Source organism: Channa argus, chromosome 23 (assembly GCF_033026475.1).
Source record: "Channa argus isolate prfri chromosome 23, Channa argus male v1.0, whole genome shotgun sequence".
Classification (NCBI taxonomy): domain Eukaryota; kingdom Metazoa; phylum Chordata; class Actinopteri; order Anabantiformes; family Channidae; genus Channa; species Channa argus.
The window spans coordinates 2,092,529-2,114,060 of record NC_090219.1 but is presented as its reverse complement, the minus strand read 5'-3'; the positions used below and the strand labels follow the sequence as shown (position 1 = coordinate 2,114,060).

At 37.8% G+C, this 21,532-nt stretch overlaps 1 protein-coding gene across 26 annotated transcripts in view; it reads left to right on the top strand.

Moving 5' to 3' along the window:
- dmd (dystrophin) overlaps nucleotides 1-21,532 on the top strand; it is a 330,473-nt gene that overhangs the window by 244,330 nt on the left and 64,611 nt on the right. For 18 of the 26 annotated variants that reach the window (XR_010912201.1, XR_010912203.1, XR_010912202.1 and 15 more), the window contains 13 exons: nucleotides 269-418; nucleotides 634-732; nucleotides 1,760-1,859; nucleotides 2,348-2,517; nucleotides 2,756-2,873; nucleotides 3,288-3,499; nucleotides 3,759-3,913; nucleotides 4,862-5,051; nucleotides 8,296-8,468; nucleotides 8,576-8,732; nucleotides 12,969-13,080; nucleotides 19,782-20,053; nucleotides 20,332-20,478. Coding sequence is in view for 23 of the 26 variants with exons in the window: in XM_067493119.1 (XP_067349220.1) it covers nucleotides 269-418; nucleotides 634-732; nucleotides 1,760-1,859; nucleotides 2,348-2,517; nucleotides 2,756-2,873; nucleotides 3,288-3,499; nucleotides 3,759-3,913; nucleotides 4,862-5,051; nucleotides 8,296-8,468; nucleotides 8,576-8,732; nucleotides 12,969-13,080; nucleotides 19,782-20,053; nucleotides 20,332-20,478 (2,055 nt within the window). In the remaining 3 variants the exon portion in view is untranslated. Of the gene's footprint in view, nucleotides 1-268; nucleotides 419-633; nucleotides 733-1,759; nucleotides 1,860-2,347; nucleotides 2,518-2,755; nucleotides 2,874-3,287; nucleotides 3,500-3,758; nucleotides 3,914-4,861; nucleotides 5,052-6,613; nucleotides 6,735-8,295; nucleotides 8,469-8,575; nucleotides 8,733-12,968; nucleotides 13,081-19,781; nucleotides 20,054-20,331; nucleotides 20,479-21,532 lie in introns of those variants that run through there. The other 8 variants (XM_067493123.1, XM_067493111.1, XM_067493108.1 and 5 more) reach the window with 3 other exon arrangements.

Here is a 21,532-nt window from a genome sequence, read left to right as displayed (position 1 = left end):
ATAGACTCCAGCTGACCAACAGAAAGACAGGGGATTCCCACATGACAGACAAAACATTACCATGCTATGATGTAAAGTGCTACCTAGATTTTTATTACATTTTCATTATATTATAAATACTTTTGCATTACTTTAGTGGATCTGGAACTTAGAGTTTGTTGTCTTAATGGCAGTGTGGTGGAATTAAAAAAATAAAACATCTGGTCAAGCCAAACTCACTTAAGTTATTACTATTTAAGTATGTGCCTGAATAAGCTGTTTGTTTTAGGTGTCCAGGGCTCTGCCTGAGCGTCAGCTGGAGATTGAAGGTCTGCTCAAAGAGCTGGAGAACTTTCAGGGTCAGCTGGACAACCTGTCAATCTGGGCGTCCAGCACCAAAGCCAAGCTAGAGCACAGCCCTGAGGAACCACCACCCAGGGTAGGATACACAAAAGCTAGTTTTGGTTTTAGCTTTACTTCTGTTTTTTCATTACTATTTCTTAAAATGACATTGTAACGTTACTGCTGTTTTACATTTAATAAAAGAATTAAAAAATTTTTACATAAAGGAAATTCTAGACTTAAAATTCTAGATTTAGACCCTTCACACAGTACATCCTGCATCAATATTCTCTTCTGCGTTTCCCTTTCCAGATTATTGAAGAAGTGCAAGTTAAGCAGCCAGAAGTGGAGTTAGTTTTGGAGCGAGCTGGTCAACTCTACAAAGATACTCCTCCCAGCCAACAAGACAAGGCGAGGAAATCAAATTGTTACTTTATCTACTAAAAGGAACCAGGAACACACTTTTCCTAATATAATATTGCAGGGGCTAGTACGTGTTTTTAACACACACTGTATCAAATTAAATAAATTCTCAAAGATTAAGATAAAGTAAAATTTTAATTAAATGTGCTTACCCATTGTATGTCTCTCATTCCAACCACTATTCTTACTTCAAACATTTAAACCCATTTAAAAAAATTTGTGACACTAAAATATAAGTGAAAATATTGTAAACTTTTTTTGTATGTTAAATACTAAAAAAAAACAAAAAAAACCCATATAATGCCATTAACATCTTTCTCAAACTTGGGACATGAGAATGTTTACCACTGTGTAGCAGCACCTCTTCTTTGTACCATGTCTGTGTTTGTGAACTGACAACTGCTTTAGTTTTAAAATAGAGTATTATTTTCCATTCTTGCTTGATAAAGGATTTCAGCTGCTCAACAGTCTGTTGAGCTGCTTTTACACATCTGCTTTTGTTTTGACATTTGTAATTTATTAACGTTCCAATTATTTTTAATGGGTGTGTAAACTACAGGAAGGTAAATTTAACACGTAGACTCTTTTACTGCTGATTGGTTTTTGTAATAAAGGCAAAATGTAGTTTGACATTGGATTGCTAGAATAAACAAAACCTTCCATGAATAATGTGTCATCTTGATGGTAGCAAATGTTTCACCAAAACCTTATATCATTAAGCATTAATTGAATCTTCAATGATGTATAAGTTACCCATTGTATGTGGACTAATGCCCCCCACACCATCATAGTTGTTGGCTTTTGAACTCTGCGCTGATAACAAGTTAGATGGAGTACGCGACGGACGCAGTACCTATAATTTCCAAAAAGAGACATAAAATACATACTGAGCTTTTCCTAACTGAAGTTGCTGTTTAAAAATAAAGGGATTTCACAATTCCATAATCTGTAAAGTCATTGCTAACATTTACTCTTTTCATTTGACTTTGTGTACGTGTTTTTGTGCACACATTAGATGAAGTATGCTAAGCTCAAAGAAGACTGGACTGTGATCCTGGAGCTGGTGCGGCAGCATAAAGAGAGAATGGCTGCTCTCTTGGTAGCCAAAAAAACCAGTAAGAATTACTGTTCCTCTCAGCAGCTGTAAGCCCTGCCTTACGTACTGTATGTCAGACAGCACAGACTACAATAAATTAAATTATTAGTAAGCACACTTTTTTACAATTGTTCACCTTGTTAATGCTGAGGATTTCATCTTAGAGTTATAGGTTGAGAACCGGGAATTAGGGAAATCCACAGTTCTCATTATGGAACGTAAAAATGTAAAAAAAACCTTCATCCACAGTAATATGAAGCAGTAGTACAAATTAGTCATATTACATTATACATTTTTTTATAATTGTTTAATGTCTCCTATCACTGTGTGGTCCCATTTACATTGTATATCCTTTTTGTTAGCAAGGAGCTTTTAAATTAGTTAAATGTACTTTGGTATGACTTGCTACATCTATTTTATAACTGCACAGGAAGAAATGGTATAAAAAATGTATGTTTGCTTTTGTGTGTGTGTGTGTGTGTGTGTGTGTGTGTGTTTGTGTCACAGATGAAGGCCTGACTGGAAGTTCCCTTCCTGAATCTGTGGGATTGACTCAGTTTAACAAGTCCTGGGCTGAGCTCATGGATTGGCTGACTATGCTGGATAACATGGTGCAGAACAAACAAGTGGTGGTGGCTGACCTGGACAACATCAACAACAACATCAGCCACCTCAAGGTCAAGACATGAACAGTTACAAATAACTAGATAGATTAAAGGCCCAACAGACATTGAGGATACGCTAGTTTTGTGGGCTACATAAAATTATGGCTAGGAAAACAATGGTGTAGTAAAAACAAATTTGCATTACTATGCACATGCATCCTGTTTGAATTTATTGCTAATTTCTTTTACTGTTTAAATTCATTTATTCATATGTTTAAGTTCCCAAAAATGTGTACTGTTGTTATTTTAGGAGTCCCTGCAAGAGCTCGGACAGCGGCGCCCAATTTTGGAGAGACAAGTCACAGCAGCCCAGAACCTGAAGAACAAAACCAGCAACCAGGAGACGCGCAGTGCTATCACTGAACGCAGTATGTCACCCTCTTTCTCTCTCTTTCTCACATACACAGATACACATGTGAATTTCCCATTGGAATGAATAAATTATCTATCTATCTATCTATCTATCTATCTATCACACACATAACAAACACACAAGGGCACACACAGTTTTGTTTCCATGAATTTAAGGAACATTACATTAACACAATTAATTCCCAGAGACTTTCCTTTAACCCATATCCACTACGTGCCTAAAGAATTTTAATATATCTTTTTTTATTTATTTGTTAAAGTTTTTAAGTATGGTATTTTTAAAATTGAGTTTTCTTTCATTCCTCAGAGGTATGTCTTTTCAATGTGATAATGCAAATAAAACAATCACCAGACAGCACATCTCAATTGTAATTTTTGGTCTACATGTTCCTTATGTTATTTTTTTGTAGTTGACAGGCTTCAGGCTCACTGGGAGGACTCCCAGACCAAACTCTCAGATAGGATGAAGCAGCTTAACAATATGCTGCAGGACTCTGCCGACTGGCTTGATGCCAAGAAGAGGGTGGATCATCTTATCAAGCAGGCCAGTGAAAGGCTTGAGTCATGGCAGGAGATCACTTACACGGTGGATGCACTGAAGAAACAAAATGCTGAACTGAAGGTGGGCTAGTCACTGGCTGCATGAATATGTTGGCACTTGCAAATACAGTAGAACTCCAGAACATTTGTGTCTGAATTAGGTTTGTAATTCCTCTCAGTTTAGACGCACACAATATTTTTCAACATTGAATGCTCAAAAAAGGATTTTCCTTGTGCTGGGGATGATTCAAAAGACATTTAGAAGGAGAGTTTGAATCACTGGGCTTGTTCAGTTGTTTCAGTTTGACATTTTCCTTCTTTTTTGCTCCCACCCTCTCCAGCTTTTTGTAAAAGAACTACAGCAGTGGCAGGGCCAGGTGGATCAAACTAACGCACAGGCTGACAAACTGCTGACACTGTATGCGAATGATGACACACACAAGGTCACTAAGGTCAATGACAGCATGATGACCACCTGGACACACATCAACAAACGGTATAGACCCATGCATGCTTAGTGTAAATAGAAACATTTCAACATCATTCAGCCTTAAGGTGTGTTTGATTTGATGTGTGAAGACTAATGGGCTCAGTTTGACTGTTGTGAACAAGTGCAAATTATTTTTTTACTGTATGAAGATGTCCATGAAACGTCTACTCACTGCTATGCAGATGATGCTATGTTGTATATTTCTAGGTCCTCCCTCCCTCATAAACACCTTTAGTAAGTTTTTTTATCTGGACAAAAGGAAGAAATAGTATCTCATTGCATTTTATCTGAGCCATCAAAGCTCTTGTGGTAAAATCCGATTCTAAAGACACAGTAATCCAGTCTGCACTTTAATGCTTCTTAATGGGTCACTCATTTTAAAGAACTCCTAGAAATAACTTATTTTAAACTTAAGCACACATTTTTAAGCTTTTATGGATTGCATGATAGGCAATGATGACAAGCAAAAAGATATAGCTTAAGAAGCAAATACTAATCATAAATAGTTCACAAGGCGATTTTTTTGTTTCATATGATAACAATTATAACATTAACGTGTCAAAAATTTTCTGTTTTCTTACATAAATGTAATAGCATATTGTCTTCATATTGATTGTATCATTTTTCTTTTTTAAAGTCAAAATTTCACCATATCTCTTCAAACATATTCAAACAAGTTCAACCTGCTATACAGCCATTTGTTAGTCATTAAACCAAAATGAAATTAAATGAAATTTAGAATTCCAAAAGTTAGTTTATGACCTCATTGCCTTTATTTTTAGCCTACTTTTACACATCTGCTTTAGAATTGTTTTGTCTTCCAACGTTTAAGCTGCCTTTTCTGAAAAAAAAAATCACACATGCTTAACATGAAAAAGTGAGGTCATTAATATAGCACTGCCAAGTCTATGCAGCATTTAGTTATCTTGGTGAATTGGATATGTGTCTCCTCAGTGTGTCAGACAGGGAAGCTGCATTGGAGTCTGCCCTGAAGCTGCTGCAACAGTTCTACCTCGACCTGGAAAAATTCCTCAACTGGTTAACAGAGGCCGAGACAACCTGCAACGTTTTAATAGATGCCACCAACAAAGAAAGGCTACATGAGCAGCCTGAGGCAGCCAGGAACCTGCTGGCACAGTGGAAGGTAGGACACATAAACACAGCTTCTTGTTTTGTTAAATAGTCCTGTTCACCAGGCTGTACAGACTTTAAGATGTAACCTAATAACCAGGTTGTTTAATGATGCCATTAGAACAGGGATTTTTATTTTACTTCCTAATGTTTGTCAAAATGTTTCTACCTTCACAAACAGCATGCAGCAATAGTAGATCAAACAGCCCTGTTTCCTAAGGTTTGCATAATCAGCACATACTGAATATACACTGAAATAAGTAAATGCAGTCAGTTTTTCCATAGGATTTGATTAACATTTGCTGTAGATTGATGAATTAGAAATGAATAATTTGCATATGTGATAAATGTTACATACACAATACAATACATATTTTTTCTTATGTTGGCTTATTTCAACAATTAATCATTATTTTGAATGAATATTTTGTGTGATTGTTTTACTATTATTTCTTTAAAAAACAATGAGATAAGTAAACAGAAAGAAATTATTAAAATTATTGAAACTATTAATTATTAAAAATTAATTCTAAGGGTATGCTGAGGGTAATCCGAAGGTACAGCAACAAAAAATATGTTTTAAAAAATCTTGAAAAATGTAAAATAACTAAATTCACAGCACATTGATAGAGTGGTTAGCACTGCTGCCTCACAGCTAAAAGGTTGCAAACTAAGTTTGGAAGATTTCATTATCACTCAGACAAAGAATCAGTGTCATCCACATAAAATCTAACTTCACCAACAGAAAAAGCCATTGCAGTCCCTCCCACATTGACTGATTGGGAAGTAATTGTTAAGTGCAAAAATGCTCAGTGGTGATCTAGAAAAATTGACCTAACATTTAGACATATGGATTCTACCAGCCATTTAGTAAATTTCCAGCTTTTGACCCAGAGTTTAAGACTGTCTGCCTTGACTCTCCACCCAGGCTGGTATGGCAGGAATGCTGACATGCAGCAAAGAGGGATTTCATTGGTCCACACAAATGCAAAGTTCCCCCTCTGCATGTGGGCGTTGAAGGGAAGGCTCTGTTCTGCAAGAGAACATATTTTGACCCTCAGCCTTCACCCTGCACCCACACACTCTACTGGAACGATGGATGCACAGATGCATCAGACACACACAATGTTCAAGAAATATAAAGGCAAGACACATATACAGCATATTTGGTCATAAAATTCAAACACACACATACGGTAGCTCTCTTAGTACACCAGCAGTGTATGTAGTGCTGAGATAGTCTTCTGTGTCAAATTGTAATGGCTGGTGGCGATGCAGCATACTATCCAGAGAGAGCTCACACACTCTCAGGCTACAACACTTCAAACAGATAACGTTTAATTGGAAAATGAGCGCACTCATCATTTTATGAACCCTTTCAAGTTCTCTTTGCCTTCTTCCCCTCCTCCTCCTTTTTCCTACCCTCTGTCTTTCTAACTAATTCTGACTCACACTGGCCAACTCTGTCTCATTTTTAGGCATAACTATCTCTCCGTTCATCTCTCTATGACCATCCCTCCCTTTCTGTTCATCTCCAAATCTCTTTCATTGTCAGACACATTCCAACAGAGGGCATTCTTATATAGTTACACTCGAAGAAGAAGCAGATAATAATGCTTCCTCTTCTTGCCATCTAGCTTTTGGATACCCAAGTAAAGTTTGGATTATGCTGCGCAGGAAGGTCTACCATGTTCAGGTTAGGAAAGAGAATGAAGCTGTGTTCTTTTGTAATTTATGAATTCCACTGGAAAAGGACAAAATAATTTTACTTAGTGAAGCTAATTCTTGAGCCTTGAGAAGTACTGTACCTGATGTTTAAAGTAATAATACAACTGTTAAGTATTACTTTTTTTTAACATTTTGTATAATGCTTCTTGAAATATTTAGAAGTTCTCAGACTTTATCTCCTCACACTTTATCAAATGTGTTTCACATTATATACTGAAGTGCTAACCATGTTAACTAAAAATCTAAATGTTATCTGATTACCAGTGCATTATAAATAACTAAAGGTAGCTTTTCGTACAAACGTAACAAAAAATATCAACGAACACAAACAACCAGAAAAGATATTCTTGTCTGTGTCCTGATCTTGGGTTCAATTACCAAGTTTTCCCGTGACATATCATTAAAATTTTATATTGTCTAATTTATCTTCAATAAGAGTCACATTTTACAGGTTGTATTAAGGATAATTATTCTGGCTTTGCTCAAATTTAAGTTTATAAATGAGAAAAAATTTATGCCACAATATACAGTTATAGAAAATGATTGATTTTTGTTACTGTCAGTCCTAAGTGTAAACACATCTCATCTCACTTCACATCTCACGTCACATCATTTCTGCTAATAAATATTATGGAATATTATACATATACATATATGGATCTGCCACCTTTGTTAACACTGATAAAATCCGAAACAACTTGGTTTCTGTGACTTATCAAACAAACTGGAGCCTCTACAGAGATATTACTTTGCAAAGATTATTGAATGAGTCTTGCCCTTCTCATAAATCAGAGTATTCCAATTGTTTCTGATTAATTAGTATAACTTTAGGATTAGCTTCATATTTACTGTATTTATCTTTATGGTGATTTGCTACCAAGTTATAGCTTAAGGGCTAATTCTCATTTTGCCATTAACTTGATACCTAAAACTTGCATATTTTACAGTCACCAATATAACTATTGAAGAGTTGTCATTTTACTTAAAGTAAGTGACATGGTGGAGAGGCAGTAAGACTCAGGTAACATTAAAGACAATGGTGTTTATTCTGCTTGCAAGATGCAGCAGTAATTGAGGTAACATCTTTTACTATGCTCGTTGCAAAATTCTCGCAGACGTCAAGCTTTATTCACTTCTCATCTTGGGAAGATTTGTTTGATAAGTACTAGGTTCCCTCCTATCTTTATACCAGCAACATTAAGTGTTTCACTTATTGTCCAAGTGTTCAACCCGATTCCAGGCTGAATAACATATTTTGACATTTCAGTGCTACAAAGGGTTCCATCCACAGTGCATTAAGTCCTGCATTATGACTCAATCCTGCTTGCTTTTAGAGAGTAAATCACTCTCTCAGATCCTGATCCCCATTACTGAGCACTCCAACTGAGACGTGAAAAAAAGTGAATTCCTGAAACATGGCTTTTACTAAGAAAATAGAGTGGTGGGCTCACAACTTACTGCTCTTGCTTTGTTTTTCTGTTTTTTTTTTTTTCCGCTGACTCTCACTCTTTGTGTATGTGTGTTACCAGGACCTCCAGGCAGAGATTGAAAGCCACACAGAGCTGTACCACTCTCTTGATGAGAATGGCCAAAGGATTTTGGCTTCACTGGGGGACTCAAAGGATGGCACTCTGCTTCAGAGACGTCTGGAAAATATGAGCCAGCGCTGGAATGACCTGCGCAACAAAACCCTCAGCATGAGGTTAGAGAAGGATTCAGGACCTGCTACTGGAAAAAACGCATTGAATTTGTTAAAGTTTTTACACCACAGAAAAAACTAAATGTTTTTGGTTTCTCTTATGCTTTAAGGGCCTACCTGGACTCAGAAATGGCCCCATGGAAGAGACTCCACATGTCATTGCAGGAGCTCCTGAACTGGTTGAGAATAAAAAGTCAACAACTAGAGCAGGAGCCTCCTGTAGGGGGTGATGTCCCTGCCGTGCAATATCAGCTGGACACACACCAAGTAGGAGGAGAAATGCACACATGCACATGTGCACGCCCACACACACACTGTACTGTACTGTACACTGAAGGTTTAAAATAATTATTTTGCTGATAGTTTTTTTTTTTTTTAGAAGCTACTTATGACGTTGTTTTTTGGAATACATGTAGTGTTCAGTGCGACAAATTGAATATTGTGAAATGAAAAGAAGTTTTTCTCCAAATATATATATTTTTTTGTCCTTTCGACTTATCCCGTGAGTTCAGGGTCGCCACATGCAAATCATTGTCCGCATGTTGATTTGGCACAGTTTTTACGCCGGATGCCCTTCCTGACGCAACCCTCCCCAATTTCTACCGGGCTTGTTTTTAATTCATAGATGATAACGGAACAAAACTAATCGTTTTATTCTCAATTAAAAAACATCACTATTTAAATGTATTTTAGAAATGAATCTTAACACCACACAAACACTCATGTTAATTAAAGAAATTCACTAGACTCTCATGTTCATGTTTATCAGATTTCATTAACAAACAAGCAGGCAAGAAACACACACTGCAGCACTCCATCTTAGCCAACAAAGGTGGGGCCAAATAAAGCATCTCAGGCCCGTCTGTTTCTGTAGTAAGATCTATGCCTGCATTGTGGGTAACAGTGGTTCACCTGTCATTGGTGTCATCACAAAAAGGGAAGGTGTTTTTTGTTTTTTATAGTGAAGGAGAAAATCCTAAGAAAACAGGAAAACTAGTAATGGCCCTGCTTTAAAAATGAAACATAATATAGGACCTTTAATCCACACAAGTTAGTTTTATTCAGTCGGCACAATAAACATAACAATAATCGTTATAGCCTGCCAAGAAGAATTTCTTAAGCAGGATTAAAGCTCTTTTGGGCTATATGAGCTATGTAACAAAGGGTTAGAAGATTATTTGTTTATGTTTATTGCTATCACAACAAATTCTAGATAAACTAAAAAATAACAGCACTAAGTATTACCCATAAAAACCTCAACCAAACTGAAGAAACAGTAAGAATAATGAAAAAATACTGTGAGTTTGTGTACGATGATATGAAAACGTATAAGCAGATAGACTGTAAACTCAGAGGAAATTATCAAATTGGTGACAATCTGTAAATTTGGTGAACACCAATTTTGATTTAATTACTCAGTTGTTAAAGGTATGTTTTTACTTGTGTTGAACGGAGATAGTCAGGTTGGCATGAAGTCAGGCTGCAGCAGAGTCTCAGGGCACCATGTTGTCAGAGTGCAGAACCTTGTAATGGCCAACAAGCAAACTCAAAAATAGAAACATTTCAGCTGTCTCTCAAAGCTGTCTTTAGTTGAGCATGTTATTAAAGGCGAAGGCATTTTACCAAAAAAGGACATGTTCATCCAGGAGAGAACTACACGTTCATCCCTGGTCAAATTGTGTCACAGATTCACACATTCTTTCATCTTACTTCTTAAGGCAGCTTTGAACTGTAGAGTGGAATCCAATAGGGGCACAGGAGGTCAAGCTCTGGTCACCCATGGCTCGCACAGCCTCACTGGACCCAACTGTTTTCTCAGAGATAGTGATGCTGAGTTGTACATAAATTTTGTTTCAAAATGTATCTGTGGTATCAGCTTTTTGCCTTTCCCAGTTATTTCAGACTTATATGTTGAAAACACAGTCCCGATTCCACATGACCTGGAATTTGTTGGTCTATATTGGGGTCACAAGGATCAAAAGCCCTAATAGGTCCAGGATTTTTTTCTCTTTTCTTTTAAGTGGAGGTGAGAGTCACAATAGAGGGGAACACATTTTTGTAAACCTTTAACAATAGGTTCCACAAACTTTGTGGTTTCAGTACAAATGCAGCCATTTATGTTTGAGCCATGTGTTTTATAACTCACTGATTAACATAATGCAAGTCAAAGGCTCTGGATAAATGCAAATTAAACTGATCAACTACAACATTAGCACCAACTGGTAGTTTTAAGATGAAAATGTGGAATGGTTTGGTATGGCACTTTAAAATGGTAAAGGGTAAATGGTCTGACCCTTACCCTGGGAGCCAAATTGAGTTTTCCAAAGAGGGATCCATGCTTATCATTAATCATAATAATATAACTTCAATTCCCAAAAAGTTGGGAAGATGCGAAAATGTATATAAAAACAGAATGCAATGATTTGCAAATCTCATTAACCCCTATTTTAGTCACAATCGAACATAAACAACATATAAGATGTTGAAACTGAGAAATTTCACAATTTCATGGAATTTTAGCTCATTTTGAATTCGATGGCAGCAACACGTCTCAAAAAAGTTGGAAGAGGGACAACAAAAGGCTGGAAAAGTAATTGCCACAAATCAAAACAAATAGATGAGCATTTGACATCCAATTAGGTGAACTGGCAAAAAGAAGCATTTCAGAGAGGTGACAGGAATCTGTGACAAACTGTGGGAAAAAAATTGTGTAACAATTTCAGAGAAAGTTTTCCTTAATGTCAAATTGCAAAGACTTTGAAGATCCCACCATCTACAGTATATAATAAAGATTCAGAGAATAAGGAGGAATCTCTATCTGCATGGGATAAGGCCAAAAGTCAAAACTGTGATCTTCTGGCCCTCAGACGACACCGCATTAAAAACAGGCATGATTCTCTACTGGCCATCACTGCATGGACACAGAAACACTTCCAGAACTCATTGTCTGTGAACACGGTTTGCAGTGCAATCCACAAATGGAATTTAAAGCTGTATCATGCAAAGACGAAGCCATATGTGAACACGATGCAGAAACACCAAAGTGTTCTCTGGGCCAAAGCTCATTTAAGATGGTCTGAGGCAAAATTGAAAACGTTTCTATGGTCAGATGAATCAAAATGTGAAATTCTTTTTGAAAACCATGGATGCTCTGCTGTGTAGACTAAAGATGAGAAGGACCATCCAGCTTGTTATCAGAGGACAGTATCTCTGATTGTATGGGGGGCATTTGGCATGCTATGTGCTATGGCATGGGCAGCTTAAACATTTAGAAAGGCACCATTAATGCTGAAAAGTACATATAGGTTTTGGAGCAACATACGTTCCCATCTAGACGTCCGTTTCAGGGAAAGCCTTCCATATTGTCGTGTCCCAGGCCATTTGTGGCATTTCTGCGTGAAGTTTGGTTTTCCCCATTCCTCCGTGGGTTTCCTTCGGGTACTCTGGTTTCCTCCCACAGACTAAAGACATACATGTTAGGTTAATTGGTGACTTAATTGCCCGAAGGTGTGAGAGTGAGTTTTAATGGTTGTTTGTCCATGTGTTGGCCCTGAGATAGACCTATCCAAGGTGTACTCCACCTCTCACCCTAGGGTAAGACAGATGGGATAGGCTCCAGCCCCCCTGTGAGCATAGACATCATAAGAGGTTACAGATAATGGATGAATAATATGAAGTTTGCAAAACAAATGCAAGCATTTTTGATGATTGCCTCAGTCCAGTCCTTTTATTTTATCAAGTTTAACCACTGTTTTGACTGACAGTGGCAGCTGGTATGGAATACAACTTTAAGTTAGCTACTGTTTAGATTCTGTCCCCCAGCAACACAGTTGTAGGTGTCAAAAATGTACATGCCCTTTCAGTTCAGTATAATATACACGCTTGATTTCTTTAGGTACTATATTTGTACATGTCTGCCCAATCCACAAAAGGTAATCCTTCCCATAAATTTACTGTGTTTGTGTGGGCAAATCTGATCCTGTTTGTCAATGTGAACTTTTAAATAACACACTTGATCTGCAGGATTGCAAGTAATATATATTTAAATACATTTGTATTATCCTCAGCTGCTGTTAAAATATAAGCCAACTAAACTTGCTAGACAGCATTATTTTGCCTCCAGCTAAGCTCAACTCACAAAAATTCATAATGTTTGAAACCATAAAGGGATCTATTGACCAAGCTTGTTAATTAACAACTTACAAGAGAAAAATGTATGCAAGTAGCATAATGGGAATTATGATTGAGGACAAAGGTGGAGAAATGGCTACCGTGTGTGTAACCAGTACTGTACCTTAAGCCTGAAAGCAGCTGCAAAATGAGCTTCAATGATTCAAACTTTGAGGATATCTTCCTGGTGCATTTGTACTAGTATTCACCCTTTATTGATTGCCAGTGGTAGTCACAGAGCATAAGTTGGTATGTTATTGAAACAAGAATACAAGAAAATCACTAATGTTCAGTACAACACATTAGACTGAGTGTCCGTGTGTGTCTTTACAGAGCTTTAGAAGGGACTTAAGAGCTAAGGAGCCAGTCGTGACCAAGGCTCTAGACGATGTGGGAGTCTTTTTGTCTGAACTACCACGAGAGACAACTTCACTGGAGCAGAGAGGTGAAACACACACGCATATTTACAATATGGTTAATTTCAATTCTGAATACAGTATATATGGTCCCCTCCATGTTGCTCCCTTTAGAACTAGTCTTACTTTGATGTTTTTTATGTTAGATAGATGTGTTGTAAGTAGTATAATCTTGTATAAAAGACTTTTTAGGTTCATATAGAAAAACTGTATTTATATTTTAACAGACCATGTACCAGCTAGTTAAAAGTATAAATCAGTGTGTAAAAACAGGACATTTGACATTTTTGACCTTTTGAAATAAAAAGAAAATATGTAGTGAATTGAGCTGACCTGTGAACTTTGGAACATTTTAAGAGTGCCACTGTCATGGCAAAAATGACTGGTTGGCAAAAATCTGGTCATCGGAACCTCAAGTGTAATCAGTAAAGAAGCCTCAACATCCAGGATGTCTTTTAGGGTTTTATTATCTTGCGAGAGAAGTGCATCAGAGTTTCAATTATCCATCCTATGCCGTTCAACACTTCATACATCACACATTAGTTTTATAACTTTCTGTTGCTGGGCAGAACATTCTCCACCCTCAGGCTAATGCCTCCAGCCCTTTTCTCATTTTATGGAAACCTTTTCCCCCCTTTTCAGCACTTTGATAAGCACCTGTGACCCAAAGTGACTCTGGGTCACTACAGTGTGGGATAGTCTACTGTTAGACAATAACGGACCTTGGAACAGTTCTGCAAGCAAGTCAAGTGGCTTTTATTGTCATTTCTACTATACACAGTGGACACGAAATAACGTTCCTCCAGAACCACAGTGCTACAAAACACCACAAGCTATGTAAAGTGCATCGAGTGCAACCTAGTGCAAACAGTGCAGATGAAAAACAGTACAGACAGACAACACAAAACCTAAGACAGCGCTGACCAGTAAACTTATTGTATACTTCGATTTTACAGTACAGTCAAGTGTGCTAAAGGTGCAAAGAACAGCATGTAAACAGTGTAGTGCAGTTAAGTATAGAATAAATAAATGATGGTGGAATGAATTGAGAAGAATGAGTGATGAGTGTGTGTTAAGTCAAGTGTGAATTCCATTTCATTTCTGAGTATTGAGGAGCCTGATGGCTTGCAGGGAAAAAAAATAAAAATAAAAGTAATACTGTTGCAGTTTTGATGTGGCGGCCCGAATGCTTCGGAACCTCTTTCCTGATGGCAGGAGTGTGAAGAGAGTGTGTGATGGGTGTGTGGGGTCATCCACAACACTGTTGGCTTTGCGGATGCAGCGTGTGGTGTAAATGTGCATAATAGAGGGGAGAGAGACTCCAATGATCTTCTCAGCTGTCCTCACCAGCCTCTGTAGGGTCTTGCGATCCCAAACCAGGCAGTGATGTAGCTGCTCAGGATGTTCTCAATGGTCCCTCTGTAGAGCATTGTCAGGATGGGTGGGGGGGTGGGGGGGGCTGAAGATGGGCTTTCCTCAGCCTTCTCAGGAAGCAGAGACACTGCTTGGCGATGGAGCTGGTGTTGACTGACCAGGTGAGGTTGTCTGCCAGATGAACACCAAGGAATTCGGTGCTTTTGACGATCTCCACTGAGGATCCATCAATAATCAGTGGCGAATCGTCATTCTGCGCTCTTTGGTTTTGTCTACGTTCAGATACAGGTTGTTTGCTCCACACACACACTCCACACTGTTAACCATTGCATCCATAAGCTGACTTGTAGTTCTTGCTGATTAGACCCACCACGGTTGTGTTATCGGCAAACTTGACTATGGTGTTCGAGCTGTCCATTGCTACACAGTTGTGCGTCAGCAGAGTGAACAGCAGAGGGCTGAGCACACAACCCCTGAGGGGCCCCAGTGCTCAGTGTGGTGGTGCTGGAGATGGTGCTCCCGATCCAGACTGACTGAGGTCTCCCAGTCAGGAAGTCCAGAATCCAGTTGCAGAGGGAGGTGTTCAGGCCCAGTATGCTCAACTTCTCAATCAGGTGCTGAGGGATGATTGTGTTGAATACTGAGCTGAAGTCAATGAACAGCATTCGTACGCATGAGTCCTTGTAGTCCAGGTGGGTGAGGGCCAAAATGGAGGGTCGTGGAGATGGCATCATCTGTGGTACAATTTGGACAAACGCAAACTGCATGGGGTCCATGGAGGTTGTGCCTCATGACGAGCCTCTCAAAGCACTTAATCACGATGGTTGTGAGTGTGACGATAGTCATTGAGACAGGAGACAGTAGACTGTGTACTGTCAACATCAGGTTGTAGAAGAACTAAATTCTTTGCAGATGTTATATCAATGAGTGCCATCTGATTAGTCATAGCACTCTGACTCACATAATTAGACCGCTTACACATGGGATAAGACAACACCTGTAAAATGTAAAAAAATTGCAAGCACAAGTGTAGAAGTAAGCCGAGACAATATAGCAGGTTTCCCCCTTACCAAATATCTGGTCAGTCCAGTCGATCCAAACAGTATTTACACCAGAGTTTCGTGCAAATTCCTCCCTGATACTTCCATCAGGTGCAGTATTATTAGGAATGAAAGTACAACAGGAGTCCCCAAACATCACACAAGCACCTTCTTTCTCAGCAAGGAGCATGTCTAGGGCCATCCTGTTCTGCTCTGCAGCATCAGAGGTGTGGTTAGCAACATTTTTATTAATAGCACAAAGGAGACTCAAATCCTGCAGCTATTTGGTTTCTAATTTTCCATCAAATTATCTTTTATGGGCACTGCACTTCCTCCCTGGAGAGTGGGGAGATGTCTTATTCGATTCCTACCTTCGATTCCAAACATCACCTGTGTACATGTTCCTGTCCAGTTCTAGGATAGAGTCTGTTGTGGTTTTCCTCCGCAGATTCACCACGTCTTTCAAAGTGTGTGTTTAACTCAACCGGTGTACTGTGGCGTTTGGTTATGTCCTCAGCTGTGATCACATGACCTAAATAAGTTACTTTAGGGCAAATTATAATGTAAACAGACTGATTTTATGTCAGTTTTCTGCTAAATGTTTGAGTAGGTTACACCTATTCTGACATGCAGGCTTTCTCAGACAGACTGCAGATTATAAAATCATCAATGTACTGCAGCAGAGCTGATCCTGGTTGTAAATACAATGTCTCAAGATTTCAGCTGATGGAAAACACTTGGACTTTAAAAACTAAATTAATGAAACAAATCTCATCCAGGTTTAAAAAAACCAAACACAAGTCCACATACATAAGGAATGAGGAAAAATACATTATCCAATTCAGCAACTAAGAAGTTATTTAGTTGTGGATTTAATACTTCCAGAGCAAAAATCCTGAGCAAATCTCCACTTTCCACTATCAATATCACGCATCTTTATCAGTAAATATTCACAAGACAATTACAGCTGCTTTTCTTTAGAAATTAAAAAAAAAAAAAAAAAACGATGGAATTCCATCAGTGGCTTTTTGTTTTAGAGCTTTGTTTTTCCTATCACCGGTTACATTAAGGCTCACTGTTGTCAGGGTGTATTATATGTGACCTACTCTATAACAAGGACAATATTAAAATCTTAATTTATGCACACAGGAAAGAATCACTAGCTCATCTGATCCTAACCCTCTCCTCTCTGCTTGCACCTCTTTCACCATGTGTTGTTGCCACTGATAAGGAAAAAAAACGTGTGTGTTTTCTGCTCAGGCTTGAGCAGGCAAAACAGAACTAAAAGCCTTCCTGTAGGCACAGGCAGACACTGAAAATATCAGTTGATTCAACCTCAAGTTGTTACCAACTATGCACAGAAGAACACTTTTGACAAAATAGCCTAAATTTTCCCACCCATCTTATTCTGATTTAGCTAATGAAAATATGGGTTGCGGCATTTGGAACGTCATAGAAACTGTTTTGTTCCTCATTTAGATAGACAGCACATAAGTGATCAGACCAATTAAACACTGCAGTCAATTTCTCAAACTTGACTGAATCCCCTCTTTGTTGATAAGGAACATCAGGCCCATGTGAAACATGGGCTGTACAATGTAAATCACTTTCTGACATGAACAAGACAAGACAGACTGCTACAGCTTCCATTCATAGACATAACAGAGAATTAGGGCTATACTTAATCAGTGTGGGTTTGTAAATGTTTGAATTATCGAACACTTGCATTACTTCTGATGTAGTCCGATAGATCCACAACTTAATCATTAGATATGTCACATTTATGGGGCATAATTATGACAACATGAATGCATTTTTAAAAGATCAATCTTGAGAATTGCACAAGGCAATGACTGAGCCAAAGACTCTTTTTGTGGTTCTCCAGAAACACCAACATGTACATTGCTCATTTTGCAACTTCAGTGACTTTTAATATTGACATAATTGCTCCACTGCCTACAAAAAACAAAAAAAACACAACACCACACAACCCACCTCTTGATCATTAACTTTCAGAGTGTATTCAGGAAATGTACTCTCCCTCAGCATTTAAACCTCAAGTGGTTTAAATTTAGCTCTGATATTAAACACATTGCTCAATCAAATCCATTTATTCCAGCATCTTTGAGTTTTATCAAACAGTTTTCATTGCATTTGTCTGGCAAACTGTCAGTACATACTTGATTTTCCATCACAACCACACATGGAGGTTAATATAGACACATACAGACTTGCCTGCAACACCTTCTGCACCATGGCACCAATCTCAGGTGCCTAGAAAACAGCTGAACTTTAACTGTGGCCCATTAAACCCATTCAACTACCAACTAAAACACACTTTGAGAACACAGAAAGAAAACATGAACCCCAACTGCTAATCACTGCCACATAGAGGGAAACAAGCTGTTGCTTCCTCTTAAAAAGTAATTTTTTCCCTCATTTACAATCTGACCTGGATTTAAAAAAAAAAAGCAAGAATTTACACAGTGCTTTTCAGTATATGACATTTTGCTCAGTTTAAATTCTACTGGCTTTCCTTGAGAAAAACCTGTCCCCAAAATTGTTTTTGTTTTCTATATACAGTTGGGTGCAAAATTTTGCACAGCCTTATTTTGAATTTTCAAAGAGAGTAAAAAAGATTTTTAGCAACTTAATTTACATTCGGCCAATACAATGTACCTAATTCAGAAATGTATAACTTAATGACTTTATTAAGGGGACTGCTAACTCTATCAATGTAAATTTAATTATTTCACTCTCTCATTTTAAAAATATATTCCTTGATCAATTTTGTTACTTCTGATGATGAAAGAACATTTGTACTAGCTCATTGTGCATTACTATTAGTTTAGGGTCAGGGTTAATCTACAATCTTCTATTTCAAATTTTCTTTTTCTTTCAGGGTTTAGTTTTAACGTGGACAAAAGAGCAACAAGGCGAGAGAGGTTCAGTGAGAGGACAGAGTTTAAGATTCAAACACAGGACAGGGAAAAATAAAGTAACTAAATAACTAACTAAATAAAAAAAAACCAACCTAAATTTACTCCTACGAAGGAGGACAAACTGGTAAATCTCAGAGGGATGACTAGAAAACAAGGGTTAGACTCAAACTGAAACACTAGGAGATTAACAAAAGGGACAAAAAGAGACACAAACTAGAGGGCAAAAAGGGAGACTAAGGACTAACAACCATAAAGCATTAAACAAAGACATAGAAACTTAAACATAAAACTCGGGAAGCAGATACAAATGAACTAAAACAATGATCCCAAGTAAATAACTGCAAACTGGAAAACTAGACATGCATGAAATCTTCAACTAAACCAAAATACACTAGAAAATAAGTCTAATCCTCACCCGACAAAACCCAAACACACGAAAAGACTAGCACACAGTTTAAACCAAAAACAAACCTCAAACCAAACACATGAAACAGAGTCCACAAGAATCTGGAGTCAGTTAAACCAGTAAACGGCACTTTGCCTGGATGACAGTCCAAGAACAGAGACATTGAACCAAAGAGAGTGGTGGGTTTACAAAGGGCATAGGAACAGGTGAAAGCAATTGAGAGCGGTGATGATTGGTGAAGCTGGAGGCATGAACTGGGGGACAGGAAGTGGAGAAAAGGAGGTACACATTAAAAGTCCAGGGCAGGACATGAACGGGAGTGTCGGATCATGACACTTTCATCACCAGAATAATGACCAAGAAGTGTATAAAAAAGTTAATAATAAAAATTCTGTTCAAAAGTTAGCATTCCCCTTAATTATTCCCTTTAAATTTATTTCTGATCAAACAACAATTTTGCTAGCTCAACGTGCGTGCAAGATTATGTTGAAAAAAAAAAAAATTCTTTGTTTTACTCTTTTTGGGAATTTCTAAATAAGGGGACAGAAAGGAAGCCGGTCTTATGTTTATGTTTTTGGTTGCAGTAAATAATTCAACAGAAGTATAATTTCTCTTTGGCTTATTGGACAGATTCACAAGTGCAGTAATAAAGAGAGTCATCTGCATAAAGATAAACTTTACAATCACTCATTCACTGCTTGTAGGTGGTGAACTGAAATGATCCCAGCAGGAATTTACAACTCGCTGTTTTTATATTGGTATATTGATCTTAGCCCGACAACTAACCTTTGAACCAGTTACTACCTTCTGAGGTTTTCAGAGAATATTCTTGATCCACTGTCTTAAAGGTATTTGATAAATCCAAACACATGGAAATACAATGTATTTGCACTTGAAGAGCAGTAAATAAACTATAATTTGAGTGAAGGCTGATGGTGTAATGACTTTTTACCCTATAACCAATACAGTAGATATCAGCCCAGAGGAGCGTGCCCAGAATGTGGGGCGAGTCCTTCGCAAGGAAGCAGATAATGTGATGACCAACTGGGACCGGCTAAATGCAGATTCATTCGACTGGCAGAGGAGGTTGGAACTGGCTTTGGATCGGCTATTGGAATTACAGGAGGCGGAGGACTTGCTGGATGGACAGCTGAGGCAGGCAGAGATGGTGAAGGAGGCGTGGGAACCTGTAGGAGACCTGCTGATTGACTCATTGCCAGAACACATAGACAGAGTAAAGGTTAGACGGATGATTTTTAGACTGTGGTATATAAGCATGTGGCATGTAAGCATGGTTGAGAATATTGATGATTAACATAATTATATTCAAGGACTACAGCTTTAAGCCTGTTATTAATTTCCATACATTAGCAAGCCTTCCAGAATTATAACTTTTTACTTGAGTGACTGAGATTTTTTGTGATGTGATTTGTGATGTGATGATTGTGATTTTTTGAGATTTTTTGTTTTTGTGCGTGTGTGTGTGTGTGTGTGTGTGTGTGTGTGTGTGTTATGCAGGAGTTCCAGGAAGAGATTGCTCCAATTAAGGATGATGTAACTCATATGAACCAGTTGGCATCTGCTTTTGGTCCACCTGATATCCAGCTGTCGCTTAGCAACCTGGAACGCATTGAAGATCTCAACACACGCTGGAGACTACTCCAGGTACACATTCATGCACATAAACACACTTTTTCCAGAATGGAATTACATTCACATACACAAACTCTTCAGCATGAGTCAAAAGCCTGTAATATTGTTATCACGCACAAACCTTCTGATGCCTGCACACTGGCTTTTGGCAATGTTCATTTCATATCAGGCCGTTTTAGATGGCATAAGAAGCTGCTGCAAAATATGCACCAAAAAAATTTAGCATTCTTACAGCTGATTCATGTCAAAGGCTAAGAAATAACATCGTATTGTACTTAGGTGGTTAGTACTTTTAGTATTATAAGGTAAAAAACTTGGCAGTGGAGGAAAGTAACTAAATGCATTGTATTGTACACACAGGTATGTGCAATTTTAAAATACTTTGATTTCTCTATATTTCAGAGGCAAATATTGTACTTTTTACTCCACAACATCCATTTGCCAAATTAATTTACTAGTAATTTTTCACATTACAAATATTAGATTATTATTTATATATATATATTATAATATCCTTATTGGATTAGTTATTCAAGTTTGAATTATTAAATTAATAATGAATTAGCTTTTGTAATCCAATTAATATGAAAGATGCAATTCTACATAATAAGTTACTTTGGGTACTTTAAGTAAATTCTCAATGCTAGCACTTTTGTACTTCTGTACAGAAGCCTGTTTCCACCACTAAGGGGAAAAAATCCTGATCTTTTATCTTAAAATAATGACTTACTAAGTCAAAATAAGGAGAAACTTTCTCAATATTATGATTTACTAAGTCACAATAATGAGATACTATCTCATTAGTATGAGTTACTAAGTCAAAGTTATTAGATACCACCAGGAAGTACTGTGCACATCTTCCTGTCATTGGGTAGTTAGCAGCTCTCAATAATGGTATGCATTTGAAATTGTATGGACATCCGTTAAGCTTTGTCTCACCCATTTGCTTGTGTCATATATCAGGTTTTCAAAAACGCTTCTTGCTCTTTTGAGTTACCAAATCCAAAGCCAGCTCTACCCATCTTGGTGCCTTAGGTGAGATCATGGTTTGGCGCCCCACCATTAA